Source organism: Melanerpes formicivorus, unplaced genomic scaffold (assembly GCF_026170545.1).
Source record: "Melanerpes formicivorus ecotype bairdi unplaced genomic scaffold, bMelFor1.0.p_v2 SCAF_62, whole genome shotgun sequence".
Classification (NCBI taxonomy): Eukaryota; Metazoa; Chordata; class Aves; order Piciformes; family Picidae; genus Melanerpes; species Melanerpes formicivorus.
Window position 1 is genome coordinate 2,275,131 of NW_027142414.1, and position 21,961 is coordinate 2,297,091.

Sequence of the window (21,961 nt, forward strand, 5' to 3'; positions counted from 1 at the left end):
AAGTTTTACCAGAGGAGGTTTAGATTGGATATGATTCTACGATTTCTTTTGGCCATTTTTACCTGTGAAGGAGAACCGAGATCACCTCACCGGCTAGAGCCACAACCGCTTGGCACCGACACTCATGGGTCTCAACCCGGCAGAAGGAAGGCACCTGGGAAGTCACCAGTCCCGCCTCCATCAGGCGGATGTCAGCGAAGCCCAGGGAGAGAGGCGCGGGAGAGGTGGGCGGACCCTGCTGCGTCCCCTACTGCCGCCGGGGGGCGCCGCGGGCCGATGTCAGCGCAGGGCCCGGCAGTGGCGCGGTCTGCTCCGCGGGGCGCTGCAGATCCGCGCCCGTCCCCTCGCCGGCGGCGGAGCCGAGTGAAGGCAGCTTATTTTTCCATCCAGCGGTGAACAATGCCGAAATTCTCGCCCAGGCTATTTTCGGTCCTGCTGGAGCCGCACGCTGCTTCCTCAGGCCTCAAAGCTCATTGTTTTTATTCACTCGAATGAAACAATTGTAGTCTACATTAGGCATATTTGTTTTGCAGTTCCTTAAACCGTTATTGCCTTTCCCTGTTTCCCTTGAGAAAATAGACCTTTGATACCCTGCCAGGTTGCATTATTGAATTCTCTACCCGTTTCTGGGTGAAATCATGGCAAAGGTAGGTGCTTTTACTGAGGTGGGGGGAGGGGGGAGGGAAATCACAGAATGTGGAAGAAAGCCTTACTCTGGGGAAAAAAAAGCAAGTTGCGTAATAGTGAAGGAATGAAGTAGTGTGAGTCATCTTGCTCATGAGCACTTCATTTGGTCGAGTTCTCACCCATCCAGGAGGGAGTCTGCCAGGCCCCACTTACATCCTGCAGCCAGTAAGCCCAGCCAGGGGTGTAGCGCCGAAAATAGAACTGTATCTAGTAATCTCCTAGCATATTCAAGAAGCAGCATAAACTCTCATTACCTGTATTTTATTATGAATGACACCACCATACCCAGCCTTATCTAGGGCTGCAAGGAGGTTTGGAAGACTGAAGTCCACAGGCTCTCCTAAACATGCAGTTCTTCCTTGGAAGAGCTCTTCCCGTGATCCACACATCACAGTAGTACTACCATACTTTTCCTCTAGCTTACCCCTCAGAATAACTCCTTTTATCCTCTGAATCTGGGGCTGATTTCAGTTTTCCTGTTTGCCCTCTAGTTTATCCTTTTTAATCTTCTGTGGGACTTCTGTGCCATTAACAAATCCCGAGGGTGCTGTAAGAGTGAATGAGGAAATAAACCAACACATGCTGTTTTGTTTTGTTTTATTGTTTTTTAACAAAATATAGGGTGAGACAGGTTAATTAATTTTCCCTTAAAATTTGAATTAGTCTTAATCAAACACACCTCTAGGACTCCTGGCTTTTTTGCTTAGCTCTGCAACCAATTGATTCAGAGAACATGACACTTTCCAGGTTGGTACCCACAGAGACTAACTCCTAGCACACTTCTACCCTTACTTTGGATAGAAAGAGTTAAAAGGACAGACAGATCACAGATTATAGCTATTACTATCTTATCAGTGGGAAGAAGACAGGGTGTTGTTATAAAGGCTAAGCTTTCAGGAATTTTAATCTCTCATTCTCCTGTAGACTACACAAGGCCACACACGCTTGTCTGTGGAGCCGCCACCTCCTGAATTTCCTTGAAGGTCACTCTAACTCAGTTTGATGGATTTTTCCATAGACATCAGTCCCACTCCTACTAAACACTTTTAGCCTGAAGTTGATGTTCTTCCATCGCTCTGTTAAAATCAGTCCCTCATAATTTCTCTGTTGTATTCATGAGCAAAGCTGAAAATTTAAGCACTTGCCTCAAAGTTTATGTGACAATGAGGTTCATAGAACCAGAAGATGCAATTAGCTAGTGAGAATAGCATCCAACAGAAGCTCCTACCAGGCCTGCCAATCACATAGAAGTCTTTTTGAGAAAGTATGTGTTGCTTAGGTCTGTTGTAAGGAGTAAGGCAGAAGGGAGGCTAGTGAAAAGTTGGATTATTGTAAGCTTTCAGCTGTTTACTTGTAAGACCCAGATCCTACAGGCTTTCTGCATTAAAAAAAATCCAAGTTGTGTGCAGTTTTTCTGATGTCAGCGTAAGTAATACATGTGAACAGAGATGCTTTTCAATTAAGATCTTCCAAAAGTATGCCTGAAGCTTTGACTTGCATCTCTTTCTGGAAAATTTAAATTGTTTTGGGGGTTTTTGTCCATCATATGCCATTTAAAGTTTTACAAGAAAGGGTTTAGTTGCATTGCTACCAATATAACTGCAAAGCAGCAGTGTATACCAGAAATTCAAACTTCAGTCCAAGAGCCAAAATAGTTTGGCCACCTGTGCTTAATTCTGCTGTTACCACTGAGACTTTCATATGATTTGTGTAACATGCAGTGTTGAATTAAATCTTGGAAGTACATTTTCTGCTGCAAAATAGCTTTTTGTGGTTAAAATACTTTTTGCAACAGAACTTTATGTGTCATGTCACATGCTGAAACAATGGCAAAAAAGAGGAATCATTCCAAATCTAATTGTAACTGCTGCAATGTTTTAAATAGGTTCACTGATTTCTGTACTGTTTAGAACACTGTATGTAACAGCTATAGGCATATAGGTTACAGATTTCTGGTGCAATCTCCATTGGCCCTTCTGGGTTCTATAAGCAGCATGAAACAGGATCACTCTCTCCAAAAGGGTTGCTTACTCCACCCTTCCTTTGTTTCAAAGTAATTTCTGACTTTTTTTTGCTTATTATTTTTAAAAATCTTTTTCCCTTAGGATTATTTTTAATGTTAGATCATTTCCAGTGTTTATCTCCAGAAAAGTATTTCCAGGCCGTTTTGCAGATATCACTGTTCTGGGAAAGCATATGAAAAGGTGAAGGTTACATGTTTCTCTGGCAGATGTGGTCAGAAATACATGACTGTCATCAGCAACATGCACCTATATCCAATTCCTTTGCTTGTGAATCCTTATCCTGTATTTTTATTATTTCTTTTTTCCACCATAGAAGAGATGGACTAACAAGCAGTGTTTACAGAAAAACCTTTAGACTGGCTGAGAGTTGGAATGAACCTGTCTCCTGTTCTCTGCTCTGTGAATTCTACTGCTATTGTGCTCTTCAGTATCTGTTCTTAGTATGAAGTAGGGGGACAATGTAATGTAGAGGAATGAAAATCCTTAGTTTCTGAACCTTTTGTGCCTTGTCTCAGAAGCAAGAAAAAGTTCACTTTTCTAGTACTGACTCTGCAGAAGCTGTGACAGTTTGTACAGTTGCTCTTCTTGTTAGGCATCACCCTGTTTAAGGGATCAGGACCTGGGAGATCTGGGTGCTGGCTTTGTCAACAGTTTATGTCTGAAACCAGAGTAAATCTCTTGATTTTCAACAGTTTTAGCACTTGTACAAAGGAATTAAAGATACCTCTTCTTGTTTTGTTCACAGATAAACCCCCTACATCCAACACATTAGTGTCAGTGCCACTTAACAGGTAACATGGACTTGCAAAAAAGTGAAATCTAATTTTAAGACCATTTTTCTTGGCTGCACAGAGTTCCCTACTCAACATAGTGCCACCGTTTCACTGCTGTTGATAAGGATCATCAGGCCTTACCTGTATGCATGAGGGCAAAGAGTTCTGATGACAGACTTTATGGACACAAGGATAAATGTTTACATTACCTCTTAGATAAAGCAGAGTCTGATGTAAAAATAGGCTGAAGATTGTCAGCTAAGGCAGTTTGAAGAATACTTGCATGAAAAACGTTGCTGTTTCAGATCCTGTTCTCTATCTGCGCCAGTGGAGGTTTAGGCTGGAGGTCAGGAGGAAGTTTTACACGGAGAGAGTATTGGAATGGGCTGCCCGAGGAGGTGGTGGAGTCACCATCATTGGAGGTGTTCAGGAGGAGACTTCATAGGGTGCTTGGTTGCATGGTTTAGTTGATTAAGTGGGTTGGATGATGGGTTGGATGCGATGATATTGAAGGTCTCTTCCAACCTGGTCTATTCTATTCTGTTCTGTTCTACATGCATGTGTGATCTGTGTTCCCAGGGACCATTTTATGGGGTTATAGCCAAGAGCTACCTGAAAGTAGGGGCTGCAAAGAGATGCTGAGTTGAATGTGTATTTCTGTATAGCTGTGTGTTTCTCTTACAGTAAGAGCTTGCTCCTAAATCAGCTAAACGTGAAATGCTTTTGCGGAGGGTGGGGTAAAACCAGTTGCCCATTGAATGGCTGCAACAAATCTATTCTGCCAGCAGGAGAGGAAGAAGATCTTTGTAGCTGCTGCTGGTTTTCTGACAAATAATTAAGCCACCTCCAGCTGGCTGCTAAAGACCCTTTCTTTAAAAGCCATATGTCCTCTCTAATAAAGCTCTCATCACACCTCCTTCAGGCTTCTCTCATTCTGCTGTACTTACGCCTGATTTCATTTGGTTCATGCAGTGGTGTGGCTGTAGTATGATGTCTTCCACAAGCTAGTGCTTAGAGAAAATATGGCCTAGAGAAGAAGGAAAGATTGTCTGGGACAGCCTGCGTCTGTGCCTTTGTGAATCCTGGAATGTTACTCATTGGGTGCCTCCTATGGGTTTCATTTTTAAAGAGCTCTTTAAAGGGTTGCTGGAATCCAAGTTACCTTGGATCTGCGATGAAGTGGCAGCGCTTCAGGGTGCTCCCCCCAGATTAATCATTTTCAGATACAGAAATCTGTCAACTGTACCTTCATGCACTGCCAAGTCAAGTAAATACAAAAATAGTAGTTACAACACCTCGGGGCATGATTTCATCAGATCTTCTACCCTAAGCAGGTCTGACCTGCTCAATATTCATCTGGGAGACCTCCAGAGAAAAGACGGAATACAGGAAGGGGCAGATCTTGTGAGGCAGCTGAGATTTCTTGCCAGTAAAAATCATACACCATCTCTGGAAATTTAAATCTTGGCAATTGAAAAAAATAGCACTGCTCCTGCTGCAACCGACCTATATTGGTGCTAAAGCAATGTGTGACAAGAGATGCTACCTTCCAGGAGGGATTTAAAACTGAGGTTCTGCAGATCTTTTCTCAAATTCAGGTTGTTAACCATGGCCATATTCCATCTCAAGGCAATGAATTACATACTGTTTCCAATAGTCTTGAATGTCAAAATTATTCTTCACACCTCCTACTAAAGCACACAGTCACTGCCATTTTCTACTTCAGACAAGGCTGTATTCAGCGAGAAGTCTTACATACACAGTTAGCAAAGGAGTTGAAATTAGAAATATAAAGTTAGTCTTCTGTTTATTCAGAATGGAGCTGCAATCCAAGATCCAGGGAAACTGCCAAGGCCTGCCTGCAGGGCCTCTCAGCTAATCTGCCTGAGCAGACCCTTGTACTTATATGAAATTGTGATTTGTGTCTCCTACAACATTGTGGTCCTGCAATGCCACTAGGTATTCCATGGATTTCCACAGTCTCTGCATATACACAGTAAGCACAGCATCTTCTCAGTCCCTCACCACAACGTCATAGCTTCCTCCATACTTCTCTACAATAATCTCTCCAACCCGTGTTCCCTGTATAAACAGTTTTGGCTTGCAAATTGGGCAAGACATAGTCCATATTGTGGATAGCAAAAAATTGGTGAGGGGTTTGAAGCACAAGCCCTATGAGGAGAGGCTGAGGGAGCTGGGGTTGCTTAGCCTGGAGAGGAGGCGGCTCAAGGGAGACCTTATTGCCATCTACAACTACCTGAGGTTGTAGCCAGGTGGGGGTCGGTCTCTTCTCCCAGGCAACCAGCACCAGAACAAGAGGACACAGTCTCAAGCTGTGCCAGGGGAGGTTTAGGCTGGATGATAGGAAAAAATTCTTCGCAGAAAGAGTGATTGGCCATTGGAATGTGCTGCCCAGGGAAGTGGTGGAGTCACCATCACTTGGAGGTGTTTAGGAAGAGACTGGATGAGGCACTTAGTGCCGTGGTTTAGTTGCTTAGATGGTGTTGGGTGATAGGTTGGACTTGATGATCTCAAGGGTCTTTTCCAACCTCATTAATTCTGTATTCTGTAATATGAAATTACATGCCTGTTCATAAAACAGAGTATACTCCAGATTCTGCTTACCTTTTCCCTTTGGGGATCCTAATGTTGGTCTCTTTTCACTACCCTAAAATTGGGAAGCATTTAATAATTTTTGAGTTCTGCCTCTGACAATGTACTTGAAACTGAAACCCTTTCCTAGGCAGGTACTGACCAACTCATAAGGTTTGACTTTCTTTAAAAATGGCTAAGAAGAGTCATAAGAGTGAGGAAATCCTTTCAATTGTAGAAGATCTTGAAGACTCATTTGCATGCTGTGGGAGCTTTGTACTTCAGACAGAGAATTTTAACTGTAAACAAAGATCTTAAATAGGAATTTATCCCAGTGGCAGTATGAATCACTGTTGGGTAGAAATTTCTTACAGTGCAGCACCACTGTGCTGTACCTTAAAGAATGTGGCATAAATGCTGCTAAATTACAGTCAGTTTGGTGTTTGGATATTCTAATTTTAGCCTTGTTTATTATGTTTCATCTCCATGGTGTTTTTAGGCAATTCTTGTACCAGCAATGCAGGCAAGTTTCTCTTTAAAGAGAGACCTTGTGGTCACTGGGACACTGACGATTCTTCTCAGTGCCATTTCTGTATGGACACATTCACACAATTAGGTCTCGTAATGTGAAAGCAGATGATGCTGTTGCAATTTGCTTGGAAGAACCACAACCAGAGCTACCTTTAGGATGAAAGTTCTCTTAAAATTGCCCTTGGTCTCTAGCAATGGGAGCATCAAGCCATTATAAAATTTTTTTTTCAGCCAGACTGAAGCAAGAGGTTAGGACAGTGAGACCAGGGCCCACATAGCTGCTAAAAATGTACAGCAGAAAGCTGTATAGAGACAATTTCTAGGCAACAAAGAAAAGGAGTGGAGTTGAAGATGCTGTTGTCCCAGTGGTAACTTACAGAAGGTTGCTACTAACAAGTTGGTAAGAATTCTTTCTTTCTTAGCACTCATGGGAATTCTTTGTCTGCATGGATCTATTTTAAATGGTTTTCCCCTTTCAGCACTCTCTGATAATAAGAAACTTATGTAAGTGCTCCGTTTTGGAGAGAATCTTGCTTTGGTCTATTTATTTTGTCTTGAGAAAACCACAGGGCTCAGAGAGCATACAAAAAGAGCCTACATACTCAAAAGGTGCAGCAGGCAGCTGAGACAAAATGCAAGGACAGAATTATTGGGACTGTGAGCTTCATGGGTAGCTGTTTGCAGATCTGTAATTAGCATCCTCCACCCAGTGAATTGATCTCTGCCTAAGTAGCACAGTGAAGTACTATGGAGATCTAGAGTAGACAGAAGAATAGTTTAAAAAAAAAGAATAAAAAAAAACACCAATAAAAATGCAAGATCCAAACCTTTCTTCTCCTTTCTTGGTTTGTGAGGGAAAGAGCTACCTTCTCCCATGCTGACAGAGAAGGAATGGCTTGGCTTGGCCTGTCCCTCAAGCTGCTGGCTAAGGTGTATCCCAAAAGCGATGTGGTGCCATGGCAGAGATAAAGGTGGGTGGGGACTGTATAATGGCACACAGCTGGGGCTGCATTCTATGCCATGCAGCTGCTGTGCACCTCCCTACCAGCACAGCAGGGAGAGGAGGTCTCCTGCCAGGTAACCTTCTTTCTGTAAACCTGTGCCTGTTCTGTACTGAAACATTAGAGAAGAGGCCTAATTTTCTCGTTGTTTCTAAAGGCAGTATTCCAGTTGGGAGCAGGGGTAATATACAAAACTGAATTTCACAACAATCTCTTAGTGTGCAAGGCTGAATCTAGTGAGAGTGCTCTGCTAGAAAGGGAGTGTGGTCTGTGAAAGGATCTGGGTCTTGTTTAGAAGTACGTTTTAAAACTGCGCAAATAGCAGATAAGCTCCCATCGGATGCTAACATGATGGCAACATGTTCAAGAGTTCTGCAGCTGTCAAAAAAACACTCTACCATAATTAAAAACAAATCTAGAACAATCTCCTGACAGGTTGCATAAGAAAATTAGCTATCTTACAGTGAAACCAGGCTAACAAATGCCGTAGAATGACTTTCTACTTTCTATCACCCTTGTAAATAAGCCTACTTCTTAGCTCTCATAGGAGAGTAAAGAAAACATTTATCACTATTCATGACAGTGATCTGAATTCAGATAACATCTTTTTTAACCAGGTTGCAGTTACAGGGGAATGGTTGGGGAATAAAAAAAAAAAAAAAAGCCAAGGCTTAAAATGATGCAAAAATCTCTTAATGCCCAAGCTGTAAGGATGTATTTTAATGATTGCTTTTTCAGCAAATCAGAAGGTAGGTGCGCTCTTCTAGGCTGATCAGTTGCACAGTAAATTGACTTTTGCCTTTTTGTTTCTTTATTTTTGGAGTCAAAGTCCCTGCCTTGCATACTCTCCCCAACCCACAGTAAGTAGTATGTGTCAGCAGGATCCAAAAATTGGGGTTGAAATGCTCCTATTTAACGCTAGATCCTAAGACAAGGAATAAAAATTGGTAGTGAGCCACAAAGGCCTAGTTTGTCAGCCTTCATCTGGAAACAAATGCTGTGTCCAGCATGGAGAGAGAAGTGCTAACCCTCATGATTGCTTGGTTGCATGGTTTAGTTGGTTGGGTGGTGTTGGATGATAGGTTGGACACAATGATCTTGAAGGTCTCTTCCAACCTGGTCCGGTTCGGTTCGGTTCTGTTCTGTTCTATTCTATTCTATTCTATTCTATTCTATTCTATTCTATTCTATTCTATTCTATTCTATTCTATTCTATTCTATTCTATATCAGTGCTTTTCTTATTTTCTCCCAATAGTTTAATTAGCTGCTTAAAGTTTGGTGCCATGTTATGGTGATCATTGTAAAGAAAAATTACAAAGAATTGACAATTATAAGCTTGTTTCTGGACATAATAAACATCACCTAATTTGGGCAGAAGATTCTTTCTAAGTTTCTGCTTCACCTCTTCTCCTGATTATCAAAGTTATAGTCTCATAAAACTTATTACTTCTCTTATTACTTCTCTTAACTTATTCTCTTCTCAATGTTGGATATCCCACAGAAGAGATCTGGAGGCAAAGTGTAGAACTTCATTCCTTTGGAAGAGAAGATAGGAGAGACTAAAGCACTACTGATGGTGCAAAGCCGGCTGTAATATTATTCTTAGAAATGGCAACATGTTGAAACATTTTTGCAGCAGGTTCCAGTGTTCTGTTAATGTTTTAATTAACTTCACATTCTTGTAATATCATGCTTTAGAAATAGCGTGCTCATAAGGCTGGTCAAGAAATTGTAGTTAGTTTACCCATCCAAGTACTTGGTATATGTTTGTATATTTTCTGTTGTGTACCACATATATTACAGTATCACAATATCACCAAGGTTGGAAGAGACCTCAAAGATCATCAAGTCCAACCTGTCTCCACAGACCTCATGACTAAACCATGGCACCAAATGTCATGTCCAATCCCCTCTTGAACACCTCCAGGGATACCACCACCTCCCCAGGCAGCCCATTCCAATGACGAATGACTCTCAGTGAAGAACTTTCTCCTCACCTCAAGCCTAAACTTCCCCTGGTGCAGCTTGAGAGTGTGTCCTCTTGTTCTAGTGCTGGTTGCCAGAGAGAAGAGACCGACCCCTTCCTGGCTACAGCCACCTTTCAGGTAGTTTTAGAGAGCAATGAGGTCTCCCCTGAGCCTCCTCCTCTCCAGGCTAAACAATCCCAGCTCCCTTAGCCTCTCCTCATAGGGCTTGTACCCAAGGCCTCTCCTCAGCCTCGTTGCCCTTCTCTGGACACATTCAAGTGTCTCAGTGTCCTTCTCAAATTGAGGGCCCCAGAACTGGACAGAAGACTCAAGGTGTGGCCTAACCAATGCAGAGTACAGGGGCACAATGACTTCCCTGCTCCTGCTGGCCACAGTATCCTTGATGCATGCCAGGATGCCATTGGCCTTCTTGGCCACCTGGGCACACTGCTGGCTCATGTTTAGGCAGCTGTCAATCAGCACCCCCAGGTCCCTCTCTGTTTGGCAGCTCTCCAGCCACTCTGACCCCAGCCTGTAGCTCTGCATGGGGTTGCTGTGGCCAAAGTGCAGCACCCAGCAGTTGGATTTGTTGAATGCCATCATATTGGACTCTGCCCATCTGTCCAGTAGGTCGAGGTCCCTCTGCAGAGCCCTTCTACCCTCTAACTGGTCAACTGATCAACATCTGCTGTTGCCCTGATTTTGCAAATGCCCTTTAAATGCCTCTATGCGATTACAAGATCATTCTTCTCTGGCCAAGTCAAAACAGCCATAGTGTTAATATGATGGTATACCCAAGAGGGGCAGCAGTATAATTTGCTACAGACGTTTCCCTAATAGCCTGCAGATGTGAGGAGGGCACTTGATTATGTACATATATAAGGAACGTGAGGAAAAAGGGAATTGAAGTATTGCCTGGCTGAAAGAAGTTACAGTTTTTAATTGGTCTCCTTCTGTGTGTTGTTCGGTTTTGTGGGAAATGAGTTCTTTGCTTTAGTCTTAGCATACTAAAAGACAAGAGAAATGCTGGAGAAAAATATGTTGATCTCTAATCATTTGATGTAATGTCCCCCCACTTAAATATTTTATCTTATAAATGGTTCACTCTCCACTGATTTCATGCTCTATTTTTCCTAGAGCACACTCTTTTCCTGTACTCATCCTAAAGAAGAACTGTAAGGCTGGAGTGCAGAAGATAACTTATTTGTTGGATTTGTGGAGGTTTGATGCACAGAGTGAGTCTACTGCTGTTACTTTCTATCCAAGTGTGGACTGTTTGTTTCCCTTAAAAGCTAATAAAGATTATTTTTTTTCGTTGTTGTTACTCTGTTACTGATGCCTATGACTGAGCTTGTTAGCAATTTTACCTTCAGGCATGGATGTATTCCTGTAATATTATTTCCCCATCTTGTGTCCTCATGTTTGCAGGCTGTCTGCATTTAAATAGCTAAACAATGAAATGTAATTGTTCTCTCAAGCACATGATATTCTCTTGCTTATTTTGCTGGAGTCAGACTACATCATCCCATGATGAAGTGCTCTTGAACAGGGCTATCTGTGCTAAACTAGGTTATGCTTGTTTGGGTCAGGTTTGAGCCTCTAATGTTCATGCTTTGTTTCTTCTGTTTGCTTTTTTGCTTTGACCTCCCCCCAGCCTCTATCACTTTATGGCTAGTCCAATGCCTTCTAGGAGCAGAGCTGGAGAAGCAGCCATAAGCTTGCAGAGTACCCAGCCTCTCACACCGGGGCACTGTTTAATGTGAATCACTAGCATGAAGCTGAGGCTCATCTGTCCAGATTTAATCAATTCTTCCTAAACAGAAGCATAAAGGTTGTAAAAACCTTTACTGCAACCTTTAGACATGTTATTAATGAATGTTATCCCTTTTCCCTCCTTTTTGTGTGGACAAGGTGAACAGCTTTTATGTAACATTCATAAAACAGCTGCTGAATAAACCCTAATGCTTCATAATCCTGATCACCACAGTACCATAGTATGTTTATGGATAACACATCCTAAAAACTTGACCTTTTAAAAGCTGCATTTTAAATTGTAGTTTTAAATGGTATTTTGGCAAATAATGTAGTTGAAGGGCTTCATATTTTTATTTTTTTCTGAGCTTACTGTAACTGGTGAAGTTTGTCATGCTTAGCTTTATCCTAAAGGGATTAAAGGAATTCCCCCTCCCCATCCATGGATTATCCTCTTTAGGTTTTCTCTGCTGTTTTGTTTGGGTTTGGTTTAGTTTTTCCTCTTCCTTCCCTCTTTCTCTGCATCTCCCTTGCTCCCTCCCCCCTCAATGCCTTGCTCCCTGCATCTGGTTTTCCTTTCATATCTCAGTCTTGTTTGATAGAGTGAAAAAATATTCCTTTGCAGAATACTGCTAGGAGTCATGTATTTGAGAATGCACGGAAACAATAAAGTTAAAAATGGTTTATTTGTTTATACTGTGGGGAGAGAGCCATCATAGTTGGGGTTTTGTGTCTATCCCTTCTCCCTACTTTCCCACTGGGGAAACAAAAAATAGATCCTCTACATCTGCTTTCAGTCAGTCACTTCTGCCTTCTGGTTTTCCAAGAATAGTCAAATGCTGCCATTGGTTCACTGTCAGGGAGAAAAACACCATGGAGACTGTGGCATTAACACAGCCTCTTGAAAACACCAGCCCAAATGCATGCTCATCATGAGTCATAACCGAGTGCTTGGGTTATTTCATTCCTGCAATTCCTCTGCAGCACAGACCCAGAAGGTGCTGTTCCCCTATCTGCTGGAGTAGGACAACAGCTTGGTTTCAGGACAGAACCTACGTGGGATCCTTCTGCCACCACAGTGGCATCATCACATGCCCTCAAAGCTCCTTTTCCCCAAATATGGATGGTAATTTAATGAGCGATCTTCAATGTTACTCATTCATAAGGTTTGAAGGAAGAGACCTCCCTTTATCCCTGTGTGACAGCACTCTCAAAACTCTTTCCCTAATCTCTTTCTAGCTGGTGTGTGACCTTTGGGACATCCTTGTCTAAGAGGAAATGTTGAAAAGCTGGGACTTGATGAGAAGTAGTGACCTTCTGTAAAAACAGATGAATGTAGAAGTTGAGATGAAGATCTGTGAAAGACTAATGCTGTGTTGTGTTGTCTTCTGATAAAGCCAAGCTTTATACATGTTGAAAGGAACAAACATGCCCCATGGTAGGGACAGGTACGCAAGCAGTTTGGTAAAATCGTGTGTTATCAGGAGGGGGACTCCAAAAGCAGTAAGGTTGATATCTTACGTGAATTTTAAGGCATATGACGGGATAATGACCTTCTGCCTTGCCACAAAAAGAAGACACTGTGCCTATGCAAGGATTAAGGCCCCGAGAGAGGGAATGGCTTCAGGAGGGCTATGTCTATCTCTAGTACTTTCACATGGGATGATAGCTGAGGGCCGCTCTAGCCAGGCCACAAACGTGAACGTGCCACAGCGGTACACTCAATCCCACGATACAGCAGGCAGACCCCGGCGTGCTACCGCCCCGTAGGTGGGGTTTGGGCCTCGGGTGAGGATTAGGGTCAGCAGCATCAACTCGCCCACAGAGCGCTGAGCTGGCCCAAGGCGCCGCGCCTCCTCCGCGCCGCCAGGCGGGGCTGGCAGCAGCTTCATCTTCCTCAGCTAGGGCGGGGGCCCCGCTATTGAGCGTGCGCGTGGCCGTCCTCTTGCCCCGGCCCCCGCAGCCTTGTCCCTCCCCGACGACAGAACGCGGGGCGGGCATTCCCTGCCGCAAGGGCTGCCGGTCTATCGGCGGCGCGGGGGCGGGCGGCCGGCCCGGGGCCCGGACATAAGATGGCGGCAGCGTTGCTGGGGAGGCGGCGGCGGCGGTTGCGGCCGTGTGGGTTGTCGCGGAGCGCGGGCGGTGCGCAGCTCTGCCCGGGCTCGCAGGGTGGATAGAGTGCGGCCGGCTCGGTGGAGCGGGGCCGCCATGGGCTCCCAGGTGCTACAGATCCTGCGCCAGGGCGTGTGGGCGGCGTTGAGCGGCGGCTGGTACCAGGATCCGCACCAGGGCGCTGGGGTCAACGCGCTGCACCTCTACCTGTGGCTCTTCTTGCTCGGCTTTCCCTTCACCCTTTACATGGTGAGCGCAGGCCGCCGCGCCCAGGAGAATGGTGTCGGCCTGGGCCTTGGGGCAGGCGGGCGGGCCTTGTAGGGGGCCGCTCGCCTCGGCAGCGGCGGCGGGGAGGCCGGGGGGTGGGGGGGAGGAGGGGGCGGGAAGGGCCGTGGGGCCGCCGCACGCGCGCCCCCTGCCCGTGGCGCTGCCTGCGCGCCGCTGCTGTGCTATCCCGGGAAAGAGGCGCCCCGGGACCCGCCTGTCCGAGGCTTTCCCCTGTCAGCCCTTGCCGCTGGGTACGGTGGCACGAGGCGGGCCCGGTAGTCGCGATAGAGGCGGCGAGGAATGCACCTGAGGCTGCGGCGTTTCGGAAGCAGGGACCTGTTTGCGTCCGTGAAGGGGAAGGGGTGGGTAGTGGGGCACGTCGGGCGCGGCAAGACTTCAGTCGCTGGCGGTTTGCCTTCGTTTTGTTGTTTGCTTTCCACTAAAACCGGGCATAACTCTCCGGGCTTCCGCTGCAGATCCTCTGGTAGTCCAGGGGAAAAACCCCACGATTTCTGTAGAAGCTGTCGGATCCAGCCAGTGTTTTTGGCTGTCAGCTTTATCACTTTTCTGACTTTTGAGACTGAAGCAGGGGGATGCGCTTCAGGGTCCGTAACGTAGAAGTTTATTTGGCCATCGTGCAGGGTGCTGTGTGCTGGTTGAAGGTGTATCTGGACTGTGTTGTTCTCGAGTAGTTACTTCGGCGTGTTTGTGTCAAGGCTCCTAGTATGCTTGGTTTGGGAGAACTCTTGGATGTGTCTTTGTTTCTAACACTTAAAGCTGTTAAAATGTTCATCTTTAAACCTCGAAACTTTCTTGACTTTTGGACTTGGAAACAAATGCAGAAGAGGGGTGATCAGTTATGAGGAAGAGGGCAGTTTCCGGTTGGCTAGTGCTTTTTCTTTCTGTTGTGAACTGCGTAATTTATGAACCACTGGTGTTTCACTTCATCTAACTCAGTAGAAAAGTGTGGTTATTCTATGTGTTTTGTGACTAGTTTTGAACATATGATTGCAAGCCTTTCAGGGCCAGAGCCTGTGACAACTTAAAAGTAGAAACTGCCTTGTGACAAAAACGAGGTGGTGAATGAAACCTTGGAGCGAAAAACTCTACGTGAGTGCAGTTGCAGGGATTGAGAGCTCTGGGGTCAGACGTTTGCTTTGTTAAAGAGCAATTTGTAAGATTGTGGTATGAAACACTGCAATAAGAAACAGCTAATGTGGAAGAGGAGGTTACAGCCCTGTATGGTTAGTTTTTAATTCGTGTTGCTGTGCCTTGGAAAAGGTAGCTCCAAGGCTTTTTGGTTGAAAACTTCAGACTGCTGGCAAGGAAACCGCAGGCTGAGACAAAGCACCTTGGTTTTAAAAGCTAATGTGACGAGAGCTAGATAAAACTTTTAACTGAGCAGATCCTCTATGAAATGATCTGTGAGTCTGTGGGGGTTTTATGTGGTTCCCCTCACCCCAACGGTTTTTTTTCCTACATTGAGAGAATAGTTTACTTCATTAGTACTGCTTTGCTCAGAGAGCTGTTCATAAAGGTGTGGCAAGCTATATCCGGCATGAAGGAGGGCTGATCTGTATTTTACACAGGTTTTCTTTGACAATCTGGTCCAGCATTTGAGTCCCTTGTTTACCCCACAATATGGGCAACTATGCTTTAAAAGCAACTTCAGTGTTGTTTAAAATTTGTCTTTTCCTGTGCAAGGGGAAAAGATGGGCAAAAGCAAGCTGCTTTGGATTTTGTTGAGGTCAGAGAAATTCTTTTGCTTCATAGTTCTGGACTAGGTAAAAATGCAACAGCAAGTGCCAACTTCCCTGAGAATAAGTAGGGAGATGAGTAACAAGTTAAAGCAGATTGAATCATATTTGGCTGTTTTCCCTCTTTCCACCCTCTGCCGTTTAAATGTTGTCTAGACATAAACTAAACAGGGCAGAGCTGTGATGGTCATCTTCAGCTCTTTAGTATCTCTACTGCTTTTTATTCTGAAAAAGGGTTTAAATGTTGTGTTGCTGTAGGACATACGTAAATAAGCAGAACTTGATTAAAAATTCTTAGGTAATTGTAACCTGATTTCTGAGCATGGCTCACTGGTGTGTAGGAGGGAGTTTCTAAGCTAGCTTCAAATGACTTGTTGCTGGCAGACAACCCTGTGTGTTTAAAAAACAAGGTATGTAGAAAGACTTAGCATGCTGGCAGGTTTTATATTACTTACAAAACTTCCTCACATAAGAAATTCCAAGATCATAGTGTTTCTTTGACGCATTGGAGCAGCAATAACTGGTTTTTCCTAAGTTGCACTGTAGCAACAAAGGCTAAAGGATCCCCTAAGAACTTTGTTGCTGGCTTTCAAGGCTGAATACATTTTACAGTAATCTAACCACTTTTTTCCAAATGTCATTTTAACTCCCAACAGAAACAAGCACTGATAGTTTAGATGCATTTATTGCTTAAAGACTTGGTTTATGGCACCCAACTAATCTTTTGTCTATATATTCCTTCTATTGATCCTGTATTTTCAGAATGGAATCTGGTAATGGTTGTGGTCAGCACGTACCATAAATCTATGTGTTTCTTGGCATGTGTCTGCTAGTGCTGTTAATGTAGATGGGTTTAAACCAATGGCGCAAACCACCTGAAGAAATTCAGACTTCTGCTAACCTTTCTTCCCTGGTTCCTCATCTGCCTTCTGAAGTTGAGCACATGAAAATAAGGATCTGTACTCTGCATGAAGGGTGAGAGACAGATGTATATATAACTGTCTGTATTACAGATCCAGGTACTTTTTAATAGACTTAACCTGTCCTTTTCAGAAGTGTGGCTAAACAAAAATTATTGATAGTGAAAGAATTGGGATATAGAGGAAGAGAGATGTCTGCTGGAGTGAGGCTGCTTGAGTTTGTACTCGTGGATCTGTAGCTTGGCAGCATACATACAAAAATCTGCTTTCTAGACTAGTTAAACCTATCCTGTTTGGATATTTGTATTCAGTACAGTCTCAGCTGTGCTTGTTGATCTGCTTATCTGCTGTAAAAGCTGATCCCTTTTTCACTCTAATCCAAAACTCCAGAGAAGAAAATATGGTACAATATGGGGAAACTATACAAGTGGGTTGTAAAATACAGTGGTAGATTTGGAAAAAATACCCTAAATGCAGAGGCTCCTGTTTATGCATCAGTATTACAAGGGAGATGGGAAGAGAAGAGGCTGCCAAAGCACTTCCCCTAGTCGGAATGCTGTTTCAGCTCCACCACGTGCACGGGGGGGGGTGAAGTCTTGGCTCTAGCACTCGGGGAGCTTTGCCAGTGACTGAAGAGAGGCCAAGACTACCTTGCTTGGGGTAATGGGCTCATATGTATCTATAGAACTTGTCTGTTAAAGTCAAGCTCATTTAGACAACAGTTCACTTAATAGGCACATGATTTCCTGACCTGTGTACGTAATTCTAGAAGTAGGTCATATAAATGTAGCTTCATGCAAGTCTTTTTCCAGGGAAGTTTCTGAAATGGGTATGGTTTCTTTAAGAGTTAAGTACTTGAGGTTGGATATATGAGGAGAATCTGTGGTAATTCCACATTACTGTAAGCCACATGCAGTTTCTTGGCTATTTGTTTCATTTGTACGCTGTGAGTCAAAACTCAGGTAGCTGGGCATGCTTCCTGATAACTACAGTTCTTAAGGACTATGTTCATAAAAATATTGTGGCAAAAATGGATTTGTTGTTTGTTTTCACTTCTCCAGTATGAATGGATATGTAAAACTACCCTCAAAATGCTTGAACGTAAAAGCATTTGTCAAGACAACTGTTGTAGCTTAGTGAGTGTTTGATTGAAGTCACCTCTGCGTAAGGACTTGCAATCTGATTTGCAGTGGCAGACTTTCTTATGAGTGTTCTCAACAGGTAACACCTACACATCTTCCAGATTCTTTTCAAAAACCAGCTTCATTATATCTGTAGTGTCTAGCTAAATCTAGGTGTGATTAGGTAAGATCCTTTTAGTCTTTGTTTCTTAAGAAGCGTGCAATGCAACCCATGATCAATGAAATTCCCTCTGGTTCCTGGCACTTACGTATTTTAAATGCTGTATTAGGATGCAGTGACCTTTGTATCTCATATGAGAATAGTTTAGTCCAGTAACTAGTAGTCTGAGGTTTCTTTTCTGTTCTGGGTTGACCACTGGAATCTAGGAGTGCTTAAAGCTTTTTCTATCTACCCTTTCATAAAAGGTGTGGTGTAATGAAACTGAGCTGACCTAACAGCCAGCAGCTTCTAGAACTGGCAGTCCCACTCCTCACCTGTGCTTTCCTGCATCTTACTCTTGTCCACATATATAGTATGTATTTCATATGCAGCCTTAAAAGGTTTAAATTTGGAAAGTAATTCCTGAGGCAAAGGTGATGGAAAATCAGTGTCCTTCCCCTCTGCCTTCATCTTTGAGAGTACTATTTAACTTCCCTTTAAAATTTAGGTAAAGACTTTCAGCCAGAAGATTGAGTTTGTTCAGTCAATAGATGACTGAAATTTTCATCAGAATGTAATTAAAGGAGTCAGGTTTTGTATGGTCATGTCTAGCACTTCTGTGAGAGCTTCAGTTGTGACTCTTGCTTTTCAGTCTGTGTTGTCTTTTGTTGGTAATGGAAGTGACTAGAGATGTGCAGTAAAATGAGATGTTCTCTGAAATGCTGTTGCAGCTACAGGCTTGTAACCAGCTGCTGTTTGCTAACAAGTTCTGACCTGAGGTTTTTAAGTCTGTTGTGCCCAATAAAAATGCTTTAGTACTTGTGAAAAGAACTGAAATGAGATGTAGCTATGAATTTGTAGAACTGACATTTGTATTTCAGTCTTAAAAATGGTACTGTATAGAAAGCTCAGTTATGCTGCTCAGAAACTTCTCTCTCCTCAAATGTATTTAAATGTCAAGCATAGTTTGAAATACTAATCTCCCTTTATTTTGTGTTGGTCTGTACAGAGGCCCCAAATGGAAGTTGAATGTTTTTAAGATTAGCAAAGAAAAATAGAGAAGGCAGCAGTGGTTTAGGTTAGATTGCTGTTACTCTTCCTCTTGAGGCTGGAATGGTACCATGGGTAGAACAGCATGAGACTTTATTATATAAAGTATGATCAGATAGTAGAGTGTGCTGGACATGGTAAAGTGTCTTCTTTCCCAGATTATGCACTCTCAGGAGAGTAATAACTACTAATGAATACAAAGACTGAAAAATAGTGAGTTAATTTACCTTTTCAACTAATTTAATTTACCTTTGCAATTGCTGTGGGAAGAAGGAATTGAGGGGAAAAAAAGACCTTTTAATTCTTTCCTGGGATTGGTGCAAGTTACATGAGATTTTTGCCTTTCCCTCCTGCTTGTTCTTAAAGTTTTGCTTTGCAGAATAGGATGTGTAGATTTTGCATTCCACAAGATAAACTGAATATGCTATGTGACCTCACAGTTGTTGGAGTGAAGGAGAGAAATTGAAGAGCTCTCCAGAAAGAAAATGATTGGTCTGCCTTTTGTAGACTAAGTCTATCTTTTATCACCTGGTGTTAAACTCTTTTGGTAGTGGCATGTGAACACTAGGTACTGGTAACAGAGGATGGTTGAAGTGGTGTTTGCGATTGGGTAGCAAACTGCTTAGCAGATACAGGAAGCTCCTGTTGTTCTGCAGAAGTTAACGGGCTTGCCCTTGCCTGCAGGGAGCTAGCTGCCTCTGAAGTTCTTGGAAGCGGAAGCACTGCATTTCTTGAAGAAACTCTTGTGGCATTGCCTCAGGGGTTGTGTGGATGCCAGTAGCATCATTGTGGCTCCTAGATGCTTACTGATGCTGTATTTAAAATAACTTTGCTTCCAATTTCTCCTCCTGGGGCAGTGCATTGTAAGTGTATATTGCTGTACATTAGGGTCTTGTCCAGGTCAGCATGTGAAAGTTAGCATACCACGCCTCAGTTTGCCTGTCCTACTTCAAAGGTGGCATTAGGTGTTGACTTGTTTTGGAGGAAAAGTTAGGGTAAACTTGATCTCCTGAAGAAAAGAATCCTAATAAGTAGCCTGCCTCCTGATTTGTTCTAGACTTGGTTATTTGTACTTGTTTGGCTTTAGAAAAGTTATATTGATTATTTGTTTTTGCTTACTGCCAGAAAGTGAGTAGGCAGATTAAGAACTGTTTGTTTTGTTTTGTGTTTGTTTTTATCCCCTGAAGTCAACAGTCAGTACAATATTTAAAATGTTGATTCTTCCATCCCTTTTATTATTACAGTATTTGGCATTTAGAGGTCTTCTCAAACAGTGTTTTCACTAAACTCATGACCAGTTCTTCCAGGACTTGTCTTGAATATGTAGATATGTTAATGTAGTAATTAGATGTCTTTTAAATGATTGAAACTCACTTTATATACAGGATGGAGATAGCTTTCTCTGTCGTTTTCCCTTCCTGGTTCTGCATGGGGCTTTGATCACCCTACAAATTCTTCTCTTGCAATGATCTGTATAGGGAGGGAGGCAAGGTGTACAAACAAGCTGAAATTCTCCTTTAGGCTAGGAGGTTTAAAAAGAGTTCACTTGTTTTGTTTTTATCTACTAAATTCTGCTTGTGCTGGGTGACAAATTCTAAATACTTGTATTTCTGTGTGTGTATATAGTTGACTGTTAGAACTTTATCAAACTACACCATCAGTGGAGTAAAGAATAGTAATGCAAGAGATTATTCAACAACCCAGGATCTTGTTGCTTTTCTAAGGAAAGTGGTCTGTAGGCAAAGACTAAAAGTTAGTATTTCATTTTGTTTAGTGACTACTTAGGGAAATGGCAAACTTCTAACTCACCTTCTATTCATACTTAGAAGGGTGGAAGCCCTGAAAGTGAAATGTGAAGTGTTCAGTGTACTAGTTAAACTTATTTTAAATAGCTGTTAGGCTGCACTTAATAACTTTAGCTGCAGTGATTGATCTGTAAAAGCCTCAGAAAAAGTTGCCTGAGAAGTCCTAACTCTGAGTGGAATTTCAGAAGCTGAATTCAGGACTGAGGTTTTTCATGTGGCTTCTGGTGACCTTTGACACAGCTGAAAAGTTCCCTTCAAGGCACTGGCTGCCTTGCCATGGACATGTAAAAGTCTCACACAAATAATCTTTGCAGTGCGGTATCACAGGTTATTGTGGACTCTGCTGCTCCAAAGTGAGCTGCAAATGTAAACAGCTTTTCTTTGGTTTGTTTTCCTTTTTTTTTCTTTTTTTGGTATTCAAGTAGGGAAAAGTTTGTCTTTTGTGGCTGAGCAGTAGTTGGGCATATTTTCTCCCATCCACCATGGTATTGAACTTGGCATCGTTTTTTCCAGGGTAGACTTCATGTGCTGTGTACTGGCCCTGAAATAAGGTCCTACCCTGGCTGGCTTGGTTTAGTTTCCAGGTTCCTTAAAATATTCCCTTTTTTTTTAACTTAACAAGGTATCAAACTTATTGGATGTGACACCCACAAATCATGCTAGCTCTAGGTTTCATAGTCTGTCTTGTATTCCAGTAGCCTGGAAAAAAGAGAACAAGAGCTGAGTTTGGTTCTTGGGCTCCAGTGATAGGTCTACTTAACATGCTGCTGTGGTGCTTTGGCATCTTGTAGTCCCTTTGTCTATCACTAGACTTCTAAAAGTTTCCACACATACTCACTGTGTTTAAACCTTAATTTTCTGTATAATCAGTATTTTCTGTTTGAAATAAACTGTTAAACTCTAGATAGCTTTATGTATTCTTATGGGCCTTGTGTTCATTAACTCTTTCTTGCTCTCTTTTGAAAGGCCCTTCCTTCTTCCATGATGATAGTAGCTGTCTACTGCCCGGTGATAGCAGCTCTCTTTATCGTTTTGAAGATGGTGAATTACCGTTTGCACAGGGCACTGGATGAGGGAGAAATTGTGGAGAGGAATGCCAGTGAACATATGGACAGAGGTGCTAAAACAGAACAAAGCAGTGTTTCAGCCAAAAGGAAAGACAGCAATGGGCCCAGGTAAGGTGTCTGCTCATGTTTGTGTGCTGCTTCAAATGATGAACAATCCTGTCTTCATCAGATGTCGCACTGGAATGGTGGCTGAAATAAACACTGACGAATATAGATGCAGAGTTCTGTAGTTCTGAAAGACTGTTTAATTCTGGTCTTTAAAAGCAGACTTATTTATGTATTAGGTTTGAAATGATGGATCCAGCTTCATTTCCTAGTTCTTCCCCTAGGGGAGTTCCAGAACATTGGAAATACTGGAAGCACTGGAACAATAG

General features: G+C 43.0%; 1 protein-coding gene and 1 long non-coding RNA gene across 9 annotated transcripts in view; both read left to right on the forward strand.

Annotated features, from left to right (window-relative positions):
• The first annotated feature begins 371 nt into the window (after nt 1-371).
• Nucleotides 372-10,908, forward strand: LOC137453156 (uncharacterized). 2 transcript variants are annotated; one of them, XR_010990275.1, is made up of 3 exons: nt 372-647; nt 3,457-3,502; nt 10,714-10,908. It is a non-coding gene; the product is annotated as an uncharacterized lncRNA (long non-coding RNA). The 2 variants fall into 2 exon arrangements; XR_010990276.1 differs by lacking the exon at nt 3,457-3,502.
• A 2,531-nt stretch (nt 10,909-13,439) lies between these two features.
• The window catches only part of PCNX1 (pecanex 1), an 89,042-nt gene continuing 80,520 nt past the window's right edge, over nt 13,440-21,961 (forward strand). For 6 of the 7 annotated variants that reach the window (XM_068162139.1, XM_068162133.1, XM_068162135.1 and 3 more), the window contains exons 1-2: nt 13,440-13,689; nt 21,487-21,695. In XM_068162139.1, the coding sequence (XP_068018240.1) occupies nt 13,537-13,689; nt 21,487-21,695 (362 nt within the window). In that variant the 5' untranslated portion in view covers nt 13,440-13,536. Of the gene's footprint in view, nt 13,690-21,486; nt 21,696-21,961 lie in introns of those variants that run through there. The other variant, XM_068162138.1, reaches the window with a different exon arrangement.